Below are 17,491 nucleotides of genomic sequence, written 5' to 3'. Positions count from 1 at the left end.
CATAGAGTGTGATGGATTGGTTTCCATATTATGTGAAATGATTACAATAGGTTCAGCTAACATCCATCTTCTCATATAGATACAATAAAAAGGAAAGAAAGAAAAAAGGAAAAATATGTGCTCTTTGTGTTGAGAACTCATGGGATTTATTTTCAACAAATTTCCTATACATTATACAGCAGTATAAACTGTAGTCTTCATGTTGTATGTTACATCTCTATGACTTATTTTTCTTATAACTGGAAATTTGTACCTTTTGATCACTTTCCTCTAAAATTATATTTTTTTAATGAATATATTTGTATCTGAATCCAACTCAACGAATTCTGAGAAGAGTTGTGTTAAGGTCCAATCCTTTTGATTATCATAATTCAGGGAAGAAGCACAAAGATGTATGTTGACTAAGTGCCAACTTCAAGATCTGTGTAAGAAATTTGTTAATAGATAGGTTAGAAATCACAACAGTTGCTAATTGGGAAAAGGGCTCAGGTTCACAGGTTAGAGAGATCAGGCTTTGGACCCGGGTTAACTATTTGTTAGCACTACGATATAGCCTAAATTAGTTACATCTTGTGATCTTTGGTTTCCTTTTCAGTAAAGGAAAAAATAAAATCAACTGTATAGAATTTTGAATAAGTATCAAATAATATAATCCCTATGAAGCATAGAGCCCATAACTGGCACAGTTAGTAGTTGTTATTATTATTATTACTATTATTATGACATTATTTTTATTATTGTATAATAATAATAGTCCTATAGTGAATGTGCCAATAAATAATAAACCAATTATGTAGACTACAACCTAATCATCAGGTTGAAGGGATTTCCCAGTACCACCTGTAACAACCATCAGCTCAGGCAGATGATGTGTCTTCGAGTTCTCATTGGTTAGGGACAGATAAAATCACACTAAGTAAGCAATCTTCAAAAATAGCAGCCTTTCATTGAAAATTTTAAATCAAAACTACTTAATAGGCATGAGTCATCTCATCCTTGGATCTGAAATAATTTTGATTTACCATACAGGCAGTTTTTTTCATAATGGTAGAGTCTCTGTTGGGGAATAATTTGCCATATGCCACAGGAAATAGAGCTGAGAGTCTATAGCAAAAATATGAAAATATATATTTAGCATTTTTCAAGACTGTCTCCATTTTTGACTCATTTTTGTTACACTTCCTTCGGGTGCCTAAATGTCATCTTTTTTTTCTTCTCTCTGTCTACTGTGTTTTAGTGCCTGCCCAAGTGACTGGCTTGCAGGTGGCTAACCAAGGAACAACCAGCAGTCTGTTTACTACCTGGATCCGGGCACTGGGAGACATAGAGTTCTACCAAGTCTTACTCATACATGAAAATGTGGTCATCAAAAATGAAAGTGTCTCCAGTGAGACCAGCAGATACAGCTTCCACTCCCTCAAATCAGGCAGTTTCTACTCGGTGGTAGTAACGACTGTAAGCGGAGGGATCTCTTCCCGGCAAGTGATAGTGGAAGGAAGGACAGGTAAGAGCACATGCAACCTCCAGAGTTCCATTTTCAAAACATTCTATAAAACAAATTTATCTTTGACCTTCCTAAAAGTCAAGTCCATCCAGAAGACATATATACCATCCAGAAGATACGTGTTGTTCTCCCAGGAATAGAAATTGGGGGAGGAGGGGTGGATGAGGGTAGGAGAGAATGAATTCTGCATTTTCTAAAATCTCCAATAAGTATGTCACAACCCCTAGAAAAACCTTTGTGATGACATGATAGTTGATGCCTAAGCTTATCCCCCCATTCAGTTGATTTACTTTGAAATACTTATGTCCCAGTTAAGATAAACAAATAAAGAGACTTAAAAAAAAAGTATATTCCACTCTCTTTTGTATTCTTATTTCAAGACATAGAAAAAAATGATCTTCAACTTTATTTTTTTTATTAGTCTCAGGTGTACAAAACAACATAATGATTTATATACATCACAAAGTGATTATTACCCATTTATACATCGTTATTACAATATTATTGACTATATTCCCTATGCTGTAATTTGTATCCCTGTGACTACTTTTTTAAATGATAGTTGACATTCAATATTATTTTATATTTGTTTCAGGTGTACAGCATAGTGGTTAGACATTTATATAATTTATAGTGATTCCCCCCCGATCTCCAACTTCTCTGGTCACAAATTAAGTTAATAAAATTCCCAAATCACATATATTTTCATGAGCAACATTAAATAAGTACTTAATATTGTATACCACCTAAACAATCTTTCTTGACCTTAAAGGGATCACAATCAAATAGAGAGCTAAGTAAACAAATAATTGTCATATGGTCATATGTGTCAGACAGAGGCATGGCACTAAAGAAGGAAATATAATTTCTACATAATGCAAAAGAAGAACATAAATAAACAATATAAATTTTATATTCTAGCTTTTTAGAAAGAAAAAAATAAGTCCAACAGAAGCTTTGATAATTATTAATGAACTCAGAATCAGATCAGTGACTTTGCCTATCTAATTTTATATCATTATGTTAAGTTGGATTTCAGGCTCTTCCTTTTGTATTTCTAATGCTCACATTCTGAGTATCAGCTGCAGGCATCATAGATATGTCTCCTTTTTTAAATTATGAGTCTTATCTTAATGAATCCAAGGAACATAAACTTCATTAACTCTCCCAAAAGAGCAACTAAGTCACTGAAAAGATATTTCATAATTTTGGTAGAAATTCACTGATGTAATTCCCATTTTTCTCATTTTGTGGCAACTGACACTGTAGCCTGCCTTCTTCTTCCTGATACCTTCTTTCTTCTCTTTTAGTGGTTCTTGGCACCATCAATCGATGTAGCGTAATTGGAGTGGGGAACGGAAAAGCTTAGCTTGGGAATCAGGAGGCCTAAATACTGGTCCTAGTTCTGCCATTAACTTATTTCTCTAAGCCTCCATTTTCTAATCTATTCTCAGTATTCCACCCCAACACTAGGTATCAGAGTAGGGAAGAAAACTAAGAAAGTTGAGGAAAGAAGTTGAAGAGGACTTTGTATCCATTTATTTCCCAGTGAGTTGCAGTTGTATTAGTCAGGTTAGACTGATTACTTTCTGCCTACACAACTGTACAATGTGGTTGTTCCTGATTTGTCAACTCTATTGGTTGGTTCCTCTCCACACAGTAACTCAGGGATCCAGGCTCTGACTTCAGGGGACTCAGGGATCTATGGCTCTCCCTTCATCTAGACCCTCAGAACTCTCTCCATTTCTTCAGAGAATAGTGATAATGGGGAAAAGGAAGATTACTAGACCTGGAAGTAGATACATCACTTCCACCCACATTCCACTGGCAGGACCACACATACATGGCTATACTTAACTGCAGGAGAGGCTGCAAAATATAGTTTAACTGTGTGAAAAGGAAATGGTCTGGTGAACAACTAGTCAGACTCTGCCACACAAGTTAATTCCTATTTTAAAACACCACAAGGGCTGTACAGCTTACTGTGATATACTGAAATAGTTTGGTGCCTGCATCACTTGAAATAAGTTGGACTTGTAATTAGTTTTATACCTATATTTTAACAGAGGGATCAGTATTTGACCACATTATATGACAAAAGTGTGCAAAAAGGAGACAAGAAGTCCTTTGAAGAATGATAGTAAAGTTTTGAGGAAGAGGGCAATATGAATAAACAGAAACATGAATTATTTTACTTAAACAAATTGAGTTCAGACATTATCATGAGAAAGGAAAAATGGGATACTATTTGAGAGGTGCTTGGATTGATAACTTTTGTACACATTATATTGTAAAAAATTTAGTGGCTAAAGCCTTGATAATCATTACCATCTGCTCAAATTGCTGAAATATTTGTCAATGCTGAAATAATTTTGAAAGATTTTATCATTCACTTATATTTCCATAGAGTTAAAATATATAAGCCCTCCTAGCCGAGATAAGGTGGCAAAATTTTTAAAGTAAATATGATATGCTTAACAAATCTGATTCTAACATGAGAAAATACTCATTCTAAAGGAAAAACAAATTTCATATCTATTTTTTCTTAAATATGAATTTATATTTTTGGCAAAACTTTTGATAATTGTATCTTTTCTAATAAAATGTTGCAAATATTTCTAGCAGTTTTGAAAAACAAACAATTCTTTTGAGAGCATACAAGGGATATACAGATGGTTAAATGGATGAAGGGAGGGAGGGAGGAAGGAAGGAAGGGAGGAAAGAAGGAAGGAAGGAGTCATTAAATAAATATTATGCTTAGAAGTTCAACTTTATATCTAGCAAAACATCCATATACATGGAACAGCATTAGCAGAGTTGTTCAGTAGGGTGCTGTTTATAATTTTTGGTGATGGATAAGTGCTTGTAAGTGTAAAGAAACTTTGGAGCTTAAATTATAAAGTCAGAGCACATTAGATTAGAAGGATTCTCAGAGGTCATCTAGCCGAATCCCATCCATTATATGTGATGTATTAATATTGACAATTATATGAAAATATTTAGCTGAAGTTAATCACCTAATGATGAAAACAGTAGTGCAGTTCATATATACTTTAAGATTATTCTGATATTCACTATTGGCACTACTATTTACTGTGCACTTATTTCTGATACACGGTACAACTATTACTCAATACCACAGTGAGTGATTTGCAGACTACTTCTAGCCAGGGAGCTCCGTAAAGGCATCTACATCTTTTCCATTTTGTATACTTGGCAACAAGTAGGTTCTCAGTAAATGTCTGTGGCACTAAACCCCAATTAAAATATAAGCAAATGATATGGTTGACATCAGAAAGGCCATTCTCTCCGCGATAGCTCTTTCTGCCCACAGTTGGTCCAATCACCATCAGACTTGGTGTTTCCAGAGTAAGTGTTTAGGTTTATTTTTTTGCCACTAGAGGGCAGGAAATGCTTTGCAAAGGGAAAATGCCATCATTCTAGTTATGTTAGTTATTAGACTCCCCAGAAATAAATAACTTCATCACAAGAAAGTCAAAGCTATCCCAAAGTCTAAGCTTTTTAGAAAAGCCATTGCATTCTTCACTATTTCCCTCAAACATCTTTGCTTTATTGATGAGTTTGGTTCAAACCAATTCATTTGGATTGTTATGTTCGCTCCCTTTTCCACAAAGGGAACCTCGTGACACATTTACCTAAAAATGCTTCCACTTAAAATACTTTATGAACAGCAACATCATAAAAATGCAGTAGGGGCAATCTTGTATTTATGAGGCATCCAAAAGGCTGCCTTGCATTTTTATTTTGGTTATCCTTCTGATGTAAGAACACTCAGCTTCCACAGCAATTCCTTGACCTCTTAGGTAATCAGGTTAGATCCCCTGAGTCAAGACTGTTTTTGCTGACCATGATGGATGACTCAAACTTTTCATTGTGCTTTTCTTTTAAAAAATATTCTTCCCCTTTTAAAATCACAGTCCCTTCCAGTGTGAGTGGAGTAACGGTGAACAATTCTGGCCGTAATGACTACCTCAGCGTTTCCTGGTTACCAGCTCCTGGAGATGTGGATAGCTATGTAGTGACACTCTCTCATGACAGCAAGGTGGTTCAGTTCCTCGTTATTGCCAAGTCTGTCAGCGAATGTTCCTTCAGCTCCCTCACCCCAGGCCGCCTCTACAATGTGACCATAACTACAAGGAGTGGCAAGTATGAAAATCATTCCTTCAGCCAAGAGCGGACAGGTAAGTCTGTAAGAGGTTCGGGTTCTGTAAGAACCAGGAGCTGTGTGGCTCAGGCCATCATACGCCTGCAACAATTCTGTAATGATAGGATTCAAAGCCATTGAGATCACAAAATTGTTGTGGAATCTTCATATTTCAACCCAAGAAACTCCTTATGTGAACAGATATTACCTTCTGAGTAAGATGAACGCCACTTCCATGGCTGCAGTTCATATTACATTCAAACACAGTAATACACATTTCTGTTTAGGGAGTACTTTTTGGTTGCTAGACCCTGGCTTTTCATATGGTAACCACCTTAACCCTTACAAACTCCTTATTGAGATAGTTGATATCATTCCCATTTTACAGATCAGGAAACCAAGGTTCAGGGAGGTTAAGTAACTTGCCCAACTGTTTAACTTGTTAACAGTGCATGTTAGATCCTAGATTTAAACCCAGTTCTAATTGCCCACAAAGCTTATGCAGTTCTCTGTCCTGAAATCCTTCCTCAAATGTCTGTTGGTCAAGACGACTGTTCATTGTTTTTCACACAAGTGGAAAATATGAACCCTCATAGTTCTGGGGCCAGGAACAAAGTCTTAGCAAAAGCAATGAGTGCCAGGTCTCCCTTGTGCAGGAAAGGACTAAATTTAGAGCGCTAGCACTTCCCTACTGTACTTAGGCTTTTGGGGTTCACATTGGAGATTTCTGCTCAAAGTTGACATTAACATTTTGTCAAATCTTTCCTGCTGAGCTATGGGTTGATATTTGCATTTAGAAATGTCAGTTTTTCCATGAGGATCTGGGACAAATTAACAGCATCCCATTACCTCGTACAGGATCTGGAGCCTAATCGGCACTCAATAAATGTTTGATGAATGAGAAATCAGAAATCACTGTAGATCAGGGTTTTTGGCCTGGTGCTCCATGGGCATACTTCAGGAACGTAGTAATCCCTGACGTTGCCCATGAAGTTGTTGGGAATACAGAAGGTATGTACATTTGGTGGGAGAGAGAGTACATGGTTTTTATCAGATTCTCATAGTATCTGTGACTTGAAAAAGGTTCAAGAACCACTGATTTACATTGTTACATCATGCTGCATTTAAAGTGTCTGTAGAATGATCTCATCTCACCTCAGCTAGACCTAAAGTCCCAGAGAGAAACTGGTTTCTCTGAGGTCACATGGTTGACCAGTAGTCAAGCTCAACGTAGCCCCAGTGCTAGTCCCATTACATCATGCTATCCCTGAAAACACCAGGCAGGGATATAATCCCTACCGTCAAATGATTTAAAGTGTAATTGTACTGACAATCACAGTAATGATGAAAAGCAGATTCCAATTTACAGAGCAGCCTTATTTCAGTGTCTTATGTTGATCAACTTGGAGCCTAAAATTAAAGGCTATGTCTTCCAACTACTAGCTCCTTGCTTCCTTTTGGTGTCCATTCATGAATGTTTTCTATCCATATGACCTTCATATTGCAAGGCCTTTTGCTAAGATTGTTTTTAAATGCAATAAAAGTGATACTTTTTTCAAAACACCCTCTTGACTCTTTACCAGAATGAACTTGCATTTGGCACACGGCTAATTAAGGCAAACCATCACCTCTGACAAATCAGTTTAACTGGAGAGTCGTGTCTGAGTTGTCCTCTTGTAGATTTCAGCTGATTGTCTCAATGCCCTTTTCCTTTTCTAATGTTCTTGTTCTACATTTTGGGTGAAATATCAATATTTCTAATTCTGTTTCACATCATCTCACCATGCAGCAAGACAAGTCTTACAAATTACCTCCAGTTCCACCTGGAGAGCCCCTTATTGACTTGGCATGGCATTCAGCCTGGTATTTCTTCCTGTAATAGTTGCTTTGCTTTCAGTAAATTGCTTGAATCATTTACTTTTCTTAGTCCATGCAGACAACGTCCCTTCAGAATTTCTTCTCCTTAACTCTTTGATGACTAAATTCTAGCAACACTATAATTGTTTCCAGGTAAATATCTTTTTTTCTTTTTTTTATAGTTTTATTTTATTTTATTTTATTTTTACATCCCTCACACCGTGAACCCCCCTCCCCCCATCCACCACCACCCCGACCTCACACCGAGCCATCACATTATACACATAAAATTATAGTTGGCATTCATTAATGTCCAGTCTCTGGTGTACAATGCCATGACCAGGCATCCATAGCATCCCTGAGGTGGTCTCCCAAACAGGACACATGTCCATCGGACACCCAACAAAATCCCCAAACACTATTGAATAAGTTCCCCAAAGTAATTCTCAAAAAACCCTGAGGCCATCCTGTGGTCACCAGCCGCCCCCCAATCCCTTCACCCTTTCCCCCATCCCCAACCCCCTCCCCCCCGCCCATCTAACAACTCTCGGTTTTTTGTGTCCCCAAAACTGTTTCTGATTAGTTCATACACATATTCTTTTCTTTAGATTCCACATATAAGTGAGATCATATGGTACTTTCCAGGTAAATATCTTGAAGAAAGCATACCTGTCCTTGCCCATCTGTGGTGAGATTTATTCCAATACAAAAACTAACCAGTACGTATAAGCCAACAAAGGAAAGTAATACAACTCATAGGTGAGAGAAGCACCAGGAAAAAATGTAGCTTAAAGGCCAAACTATTGGCATTTCTGGGTCATTTCATGTTTAGAGGGCAAGTGGAAGAAAAGACTTGGACGTAGGCTTGGGATGTGATCAGAGCAGAAGTCCCTGAACATAATAACAAACACAGGCAGAGGCTACACAGACCTAGAGGACACATTAATGTTGGGATAGAAATTTAGTACCCTGGATCCAAGTTCATACCTCCTTCCAATGCTCTTTTTCATTGATATTTATAATATCCACTTAGAGCCAAATGGTAATGAATCTATCATCTACTGTTGAATTAAAATACAGCCCCAAATGAAAAATTAGAATATCCTTAATATTATGCTCTAAATACAGAATTGCCTTATTTTAAAGTGTCCCTGTTAACAAGCATTTATTGACTGATTAATTAATAAATAGAGGAAAAAATCATGGGTACGCAGAATTGTTTGTTTGTTTATATAGTTATGGGGGAACCTCAGGTGCACAAAATTGGATTAATCATAATTTTTGGTTGAGGAGACCATGCATCAGTTACTACTTTTATTTATTTGTTAGGCATTTAATTTAATTTAGACAATTAATAATTTTTTAATAATTTAATGTGTACATGAGAAAACACTACCAAAATAAATACTAGGAACTTGGCAATAATCTATGTTAAATCATGTGATTCCCACCACACTAATCCATCCCAAGGTAAACATCAACTTCACTCCTATTTTCCTCTTTCTTCCTTTCCATCTTGCATGTTTTATTATGTATGTAGTCCTAAAATTATGGGTTTTAAAATTTTCAGTTGTTTTAACATTATTTTAAAAGGCATTTTTTAGCAGTATGTAATCTTTTAGGACTTAGATTTTTCACTTAATTGTATATTGATAAGATTCATTTATATTTTCTGTTTTAATGTTAAGGGCAAGAAACCCACGTTTTTGTGTTTTGAGTTAAGAAGAAATTGATTATGACTGCTATTTACCACTTCATTCATCCAATCTCTTGTGGATGAGCATTCTGTCTCAGATTTGGTTTTATCAGCTTTTTAAATTTTGCCAATCAAATGGATGTAAAATGGTATTTTGCCATGACCCTGACTTAAATTTCCTTGATCACCAATGATGTTGGACATCTCTTCATGTTTCAATTAATTGCATGTGCTTCCTCTTCTTCCATTTTCCTTTTGGATTGTTTATACTCTTCTTGGTGATGTTTTATCATGTCTTGAATTACCAAGGTATGCTGGAATTATTAATATCATTGCCATCATTCAGAATAATCATAAGTTATCACGTTTAAAGTTCCATTTTGTACATGACATTTTGGTAGGCTAACAACAGGATTAGAATTAATTCCTCAGATTCTGTTAAAAGATCCATTTAATCACTCCAACTATTGTAACAATCTTTTCTCTCCAGAAATTTGTGCTCTAAAGGTTTAAGATTTTTCTTTTAAATATCCATAGTAGATCTCTACTCATTTTTTCTAATTGTCCCAGGTTGCCATCTATGATCAGTTGCTCACTAAGAATCAGTAAATCTTTAGCCATTCTCTGTTCTCTTTTTCAGTGCCTGACAAGGTCCAAGGAGTCAGTATTAGCAACTCAGCCAGAAGTGACTATTTAAAGGTATCCTGGGTGCATGCCACTGGAGATTTCGATCACTATGAAGTCACCATTAAAAACAAAAACAACTTCATTCAAACGAAAAGCATTCCCAAGTCTGAAAATGAGTGTATATTTGTTAAGCTAGTCCCTGGACGGTTGTACAGTGTCACTGTTAGTACAAAAAGTGGACAGTATGAAGCCAGTGAACAAGGGAATGGGAGAACAAGTAAGTGGAAAGATTGTAAAATTTGATGGTCGGTTGGGACTTGAAGGTCATCAAGTAAATACTTCCTTATCGGTAAATTATATACCCAGTTAGTCTTACTTGGAGCTAATATCATTCAGCCAAGCCATGGCCAACAATTACAGACTATGTATTGGATATAATAGCAAGCATAGTGGGTGAGCTAGAAGGCCAAACGTCCCATTTTTCTTCCTTATCCTCCTGCATTGTGACATTTAAAGTTCTAGACTTTTTGTTTTATCTTATGATTGATATCATAACTCATTTTATAATTATATTCTACCAATATTTAACATATAAGATTTATGTCAGAAAAAAACTACAGTTCAACAGTTGCTTCCAATTTCTCTTGTTTAATTATGCATGAAGTAGTTCAAGTGGTTTATTTGGGGAAGGGAGATGTATGCCAGTTCCTTGGATGTGATTTATAAATGCTTGTGTAGGTAAACTCGCATCAGTTTCTTTCCTGAAGTGTCTTCTAACATTCCTCCCTAGTCCCAGAGCCCGTTAGGGATCTAACATTGTGGAATAGGAGTACTGAGGACCTTCACGTGACTTGGTCACGAGCTGATGGGGATGTCGACCAGTATGAGATTCAACTGCTCTTCAATGACATGAAAGTATTTCCTCCTTTTCACCTTGTAAATACTGCAACCGAGTATCGATTCACCTCCCTCACACCGGGGCGTCAGTATAAAATTCTCGTCTTGACGATCAGTGGAGACGTACAGCAGTCAGCCTTCATTGAGGGCTTCACAGGTAATTGGAAATATCACTCTTGAATTTGACTAGTTATGGTAGTGCACAGCTGGCCCTTGAACAACATGGATTTGAACTGCTCGGGTCCACTTATATGCAGAATTTTTTCAATAAATATTTGAAAAAATTTTGGTGATTTTCTTACTATACCATGAAGCAATTATATAGATTACACTAGGCTACCATAACACAATCATATTCCTGCTTCTTCATTATCAATGGGTGAATCATTATACCTGTAAATAAATATGAATTTCTTTTTCACATTATCACATTAGCTTTTCATTTTCATTTTGTGTTAATAATACGTATAATATCTACAGCGTTTTGTGTTATATAAGACAATATTGATGTAGGTACCGTGTTTTGCCGTGTATAATGGGCACTTTTTTGTGCAAATTTACATGGAAAAATAAGGATGCATATTATACATGGGTAGTACTAATTCCATATCTATCTAAATGCTTTTAATTCTTGTATGCTTGTGAGTTAAAAGTGTAACTCTAGAAATCAATAACGATATCCGAATGCAAAATAATTCCCTGGAATACGATAATTGGTTTTGTTGAACTTACGATGAACTTGCAACTAGGAAGAGTTCTTGGCCTTGTATGATGTGTAAATATCGTAAATTTGTTACTGGTACATGAAATATCTTGCACCTTGTAACTGTTCTTGTTTTTTGTATTTGTTACATAAAATGTTTTGTACCATAATATGCTGAAAAATAAATGTTAAAATTTCTTTATAATACAAAAAACAAGTACCTAAATGTTAACACCAAAAAAATTTGAATTAAAATACTAAAATGAAAAAGTTTTTTCCCTGAAAGCTTGGGCCAAAAACATGGGTGTGCATTATATACGGGAGCGCATTATGCACAGCAAAATATGTCTGTCAGACAGACAATTCGTCTTATAAACAGACAACACAAATACAGTACATTACTGTAAATGTATTTTCTCTTCCTTTTGATTTTCTTAATAACATTTTCTTTTCTCTAGCTTACTTTGTTGTAAGAATATAGTATATAATACATATAGCATAAGAAAATATGATTGAATCAACTGTCTATGTTACTGGTAAGGCTTCTGGTCAATAGTAGGCTGTTAGTAGTTAAGTTTTGGGGAAGTCAAAAGTTGTATGTGCATTTTCAACTGCACAGAGGCAGGGGTCCAGGCCCTAACCCCCATGTTGTTCGAGGGTCAACTGTATTTAGCAAGTTGGGTAGCTGCACATTTTGGTTGAGGATTTAGACGTGTAAAAGGGAGATGGTGAGAAGGGAGAAGGTTATCTTGATGGTAACAATGATATTGTCCAAGCTGGATTAACAAAAGTATGAGGTAGGGGAAGAAAAAACATACTGTTGAATTGATGTGAATAACTGGTGCTGTGAGCCATACAGATAAAGTATAAATATCTCTGTTGATTGGGTATCACTTTTTTGGAACTCTATTAATAGTATTGCTATAATACTTAATGTTTATTAACAGTTTCCTATAAACCACAGCAAAGCACTTTACACATACCTTTCGTTCAAGCCTCACAACTCTTTGGGCTTGTTACTATTATTATCAGTACCATTTTTCTGATGAGGAAACAAACTCACAGATGTTAAGTAGTTTGTCTGTAGTCCCCCGGCTAGTAAATAAGAACCAAGACTTAGACCAAGGCACTCTAACTAGCCTCTGGTTCTATTATTGGCATTGTTCATTTCTACTCACTGGCCGTGATATCCCTCCGAACTTCCCCCATTGACTTCAGTTCAGGCAGAAGAGTCAGAGAAAGATGATGGTAAATTGATACCCAGTTTTTTCCATGTGTATTCTTTCAGTGGATGCCAAAACATACGAAGCACAAAACCTTTGGTTGAAATCTCCACAGTTCCTTCTCTAAGTGATGACTTTTAAATGGATTTTCTCTTTTAGTTCCTAGTGCTGTCAAAAATGTTCACCTTTCTCCTAATGGGGCGACAGATAGTCTGACGGTGAACTGGACTCCTGGAGGGGGAGATGTCGATTCCTACACGGTGTCAGCATTCAGGCAGAATCAAAAGGTTGAGTCTCAGACTATCCCCAAGCACATCTCCGAGCACACGTTCCACAGACTGGAGGCCGGGGAACAGTACCAGATCGTGATTGCCTCAGTCAGCGGGTCCCTGAAGAACCAGATAGACGCGCTCGGGCGGACAGGTAAGAATCCACCTGGAGAAGGCCCCAATTGTTCTCCATAATGGGACAATGAATGGCCGTGGCTGTCCACAAGTTGAAAATATCTAGATTGAAAACCACCTAAATTTGTACAATCCAATGTGGTTTCAAGAGGCTTTCTCTTTTTTTCTGCATTTTTCTTTCTTAGTGGAGATTTTCAAAACAAATGAAAGGTAATTAGAAATGAAATCACCTGAAAAAATTTTTAAACTTGCTAAAGGATATAAAATTTTAACAAGCTGAGTTCTATGTATACATGCGTTTTTCAAAATTTCACACCTTTCTCGAAATTCCTTTTTAAGAAAAAAAATATAAATATATACATATATGTATATATATATATTTATACATATATATATATATTTCAATCACATGTCAAGCACTATGCTAGAAAATGGTGGTTCAGTAGCAAGAAAAAAACCCTGATCTCAAGAAAGTTGTAATCTAGAGAAGGACTCAGAGACATAAAAAGGCAATTACGGTACAACATGGTTAAGTGTTAAAATAAAAGTAGTTCTGGGGTGCTCTAGGAGCAAACAGGAAGAGTCAGGGAAAGCTTCCAGAAGGAAGTAACATTTAAGCAGACACTAAGAAGTCATTGTCAGGAAGGGTGTCAGGCGGGGTCTCTGGTCCCGCTCCCCACATAAGAACGCAGGACACGGTGAGGCCAAAAAGGAACACCCATGGAGCCATAGGTAGGGAAGTCATATCACTATATTCTTGCTGGCAGCATCCGCCTCTCTGCAATCCACTCTTGCTAGCTCAGCCACCATCTTCTTGCTGGCCCCCATTTTCCTGCTAGCATAGCCACGGCAGTTATATTAGTGGCCAGTGGCTCACTGGTTATAGCTAACGGCCAACTAGCCACAGCTGATGGCCATCCAATCACAGTTGATAGCCATTTACTACTTGAGCCACCACCTTTCTATGTGAGGCCGAGAGCCTGGACACTGCACTCCTGGCTCTGTCCCCACACTACACCCCTACAGGGTCTTACCTCATAATCTACGCGACAAGCATCTTCCACGAGGGGCCCTGTGTGAGGAGCCTGGAGGTGAATGCAATATCCTGGACACAGCCAGGCTCTCTGGGCACAGCCAGGGTTTCTCAGGGCACCACCAGTACTTCTGGGCACAGCCAGACTTCCTGGGCTTCTTAGGGTACCACCAGTCTCCCCGGACACAGCCAGGGTTTCTCAGGGCACTGCCACTCTCTCTGGGCACAGCCAGACTTCTTGGATACAGCCAGGGCCTCTCAGGGCACTGCCACTCTCTCTGGGCACAGCCAGACTTCTTGGATACAGCCAGGGCTCTGAGGGCACTGCCACTCTCTCTGGGCCTCTCGGGGTGCTGTGCTGGAACAACAGCGGCTCACAGTCAAGGTGCTTACATATTCTCGATGGCGACCAGTCAAGACACAAAAGCAAACATCCGCCAGTTCCACTACATGGTGGTATGTTCCCAAACAGTCAAGCTGTCCATTAAATTAGGGCTAGAAGGCAATTCCCCATAGTCCATAGTCATTCAGGGCTGTCCTGGGGCTGAGGGATGACCTTGACCTCACCCTCATCTCCCACGGAGGACTCAGCAAGCGTTTCCTCCTGGGACAAGTCCCGCATCCAGGCTGCCTCAGCAAGCAGTTCCCAGCCCACAGGGCGGCAACAACCTTTGCTTTCTCCGGCCTCTGCTGGTTGGGGAACCATCCATGTCTTCCCACCCCTCCACAGGGGTCCAGCTTTCCTGCAGCTGCTCATCCTGGTCTTCCTGAGACTGAGTGTTCACACACACACAAACTGCTCCACCGCCCTTCGGAGAGCTTTGGACAACACCGTACCCTGCTCACTGCACCATTTGTCCTGTGGGGGACCCTGCTGGGGGCACCATTTGTCACACGGGGTGTCATACGGGGTCTCTGGTCCCACTCCCCACATAAGAATGCAAGATGTGGCTAAGCCAAAAAGGAACACCCACGGAGCCATAGGTAGGGAAGTCATATCACTATATTCTCACTGGCGGCATCCCTCTCTCTGCAATCCGCTCTTGCTAGCTCAGCTACCATCTTCTTGCTAGCCCCCATTTTCTGCCAGCGTAGCCATGGCAATTATATTAGTGGCCAATGGCTCACTGGTTACAGCTAATGGCCAACTAGCCACAGCTGATGGCCATCCAATCACAGTTGATGGCCATTTACTACCTGAGCCAGCACCTTTCTATGTGAGGCTGAGATCCTGGAAACTGCTCTCTGGGGCTCTGTCCCCACAGTCATCCTGATGAAGCATATGTTGACTTGGTTCCAGCGGTAAAAGCACAGGCCTCAAGTTGACAGCTTAGCACATTTAAGGAGCCACACACTATTTAGTATGCTAGAATAAAGAATGTGAACCATGTGGCCAAGTAAGTAGATGGACCAAATCGTGCATGGATTGTATGCCTTGTTAAGGTCTTTAGAAATGTGGAGAGCCATGGAAGGGCTGTCATCATGGGCATGCTATGAGAATATGCCAGATACAATGTGCAGTTTGAAACTGCACAGAGGGAAGGAATCAAGGGGACTGGTCAGGAGACTTGCAATACTGTATGCAAGAAATGATACTGTCCTAGGGTAGTGGTAATAGTGAAGGAGAGAAGTGGAGAGATCCAAGAGGGATAAGATTTAGGAGACAGAAATTATAAGACGCAGGATTAATTTTATGTAGAGGGATGAGAGTGACAACCCAAGTTTCTGACTTGGACCAAGAGATAGAAACAAAGAACAATAAGGAAGTTATGGGAGGGAGATGAGTCCAATTTGGGCATCTTCAGAGTGGGGCATCTGTGGTACATCCAGAGGGAGATGTCATTTGTAAAAATAGAAGAGAGAGCTGACCTAAAGTTCAAATTTGAGAGTCATCACTATAAGGATAACAACGCAAACGCTGGTAGTGGATGAGATCTCCTGTGGAGATTATGTAGAAAGAGAAAAAATAGGAGCCTCGGACAGAAAACATTAACAGGTAATACTGTTTTGCCTTGAACATCAGGAGCCATAGTACAAACACTGTTATATACAACTGCTTAGGTCAAGGCTTGATATTTTGACTTGAGTTAATCTTGGGAATGAAAGTCCAAACAAGCAACATAATCCAGTCATCCAAATTATGTTCATTGAATGTAAATTTGTTCAGCATTTTCCCACTTTCTAGATACATAGATAGGCATCACTCTGCATTTTTATCAGTGTTACTGTCACTAATTTTTCTATTTGTTTGATTTCAAGATCCTGCCTAAATTCCAAAAAAAAGGGGGGCGGGGAGAATCAAAGCAGTTATAACTGATAATTCAGGCCAAGAAATATTTTCTCCTGAGGGCACACAGAAAGTGTCAGTGCAATAACGAGGCATCATCTTCTATCTGCAGTGGATTTATGAGAGCTTTTCTCAATTGGTTACTTTACCCTAAGTGATGGAACTTGCTTCTCTTCTTTCTTTGCAGTCCCAGCATCTGTCCAGGGAATAATTGCAGACAATGTATACAGCAGTCATTCCTTAATAGTAAGTTGGCAAAAAGCCATTGGCGTGGCAGAAAGATATGATATCCTGCTGCTCAGCGAAAATGGGATCCTTCTGAGTAACACATCGGAGCCAGCCTCCACTAAGCAGCACAAATTTGAAGACCTAACCCCAGGAAAGAAATACAAGATACAGGTCCTAACTGTCAGTGGAGGCCTCTTTAGCAAGGAAGCCCAAACTGAAGGCCGAACAGGTAATTCACACGGCTTAGTGTTTTGTATGAGATATCTCCTTGTCTGCTATTTCTTGAGAACAGTGGCCTCAGAGGGACGAAGCAAAATTGGGAGGTGGTACATTATTTCTTGACACAGTAGGAACATTCTCTATGATTTACCACTTCCGTGTCAGTCGGCCTATTCACACAGCCTTCAGCCTGCCACACTCCAGTTTAGATGATTCATCAAAACTCACTCTTTTAGTTCCTTAAGGGTGCTCTAATACATTACCACAAATGTAGCTGCTTAAAACAACACAAATTTATTATCTTACAGTTTTGGAGGTCAGAATCTGAGAATGGGTCTTACGGGGCTAAAATGAAGTTGTTACGTATCAGCAGGGCTGTGTTTCTTGTAGACACTTTAGTGGGAGAATCCATTCCTTGCCTTATCAGCTTCTAGAGGCCACTCACATTCCTTGGCTCATGGCTCCTTTCCAGCAATGGATCACTCCAACCTCTGTGCTTGTCACCATATCTCCTTTGCTCTTCTGCCTCCCTCTTCTGTCTTTTGACCTTTGTGATTACGTTGATTACCACTGGAACAATCCAGGATAAGCTCCCCATCTCACGATCCTTAACTTAATCACATGTACAGTCCTTTTTGCCACATAAAG

At 38.8% G+C, this 17,491-nt stretch overlaps 1 protein-coding gene across 3 annotated transcripts in view; it reads left to right on the top strand.

The window, feature by feature from the left end:
* Positions 1 to 17,491, top strand: part of PTPRB (protein tyrosine phosphatase receptor type B) — a 124,576-nt gene that overhangs the window by 56,164 nt on the left and 50,921 nt on the right. For all 3 annotated transcript variants that reach the window (XM_081060120.1, XM_081060119.1, XM_081060118.1), the window contains 6 exons: positions 1,238 to 1,504; positions 5,443 to 5,706; positions 9,863 to 10,126; positions 10,640 to 10,903; positions 12,832 to 13,095; positions 16,584 to 16,853. In XM_081060120.1, coding sequence (XP_080916246.1) covers positions 1,238 to 1,504; positions 5,443 to 5,706; positions 9,863 to 10,126; positions 10,640 to 10,903; positions 12,832 to 13,095; positions 16,584 to 16,853 — 1,593 coding nt within the window. The remainder of the gene's footprint in view (positions 1 to 1,237; positions 1,505 to 5,442; positions 5,707 to 9,862; positions 10,127 to 10,639; positions 10,904 to 12,831; positions 13,096 to 16,583; positions 16,854 to 17,491) is intronic.

Source organism: Rhinolophus hipposideros, assembly GCF_964194185.1.
Source record: "Rhinolophus hipposideros genome assembly, chromosome: 9".
Lineage (NCBI taxonomy): Eukaryota > Metazoa > Chordata > Mammalia > Chiroptera > Rhinolophidae > Rhinolophus > Rhinolophus hipposideros.
Note: the sequence above shows the minus strand (reverse complement) of the source record. Positions and strands in the feature narration are given on the sequence as shown.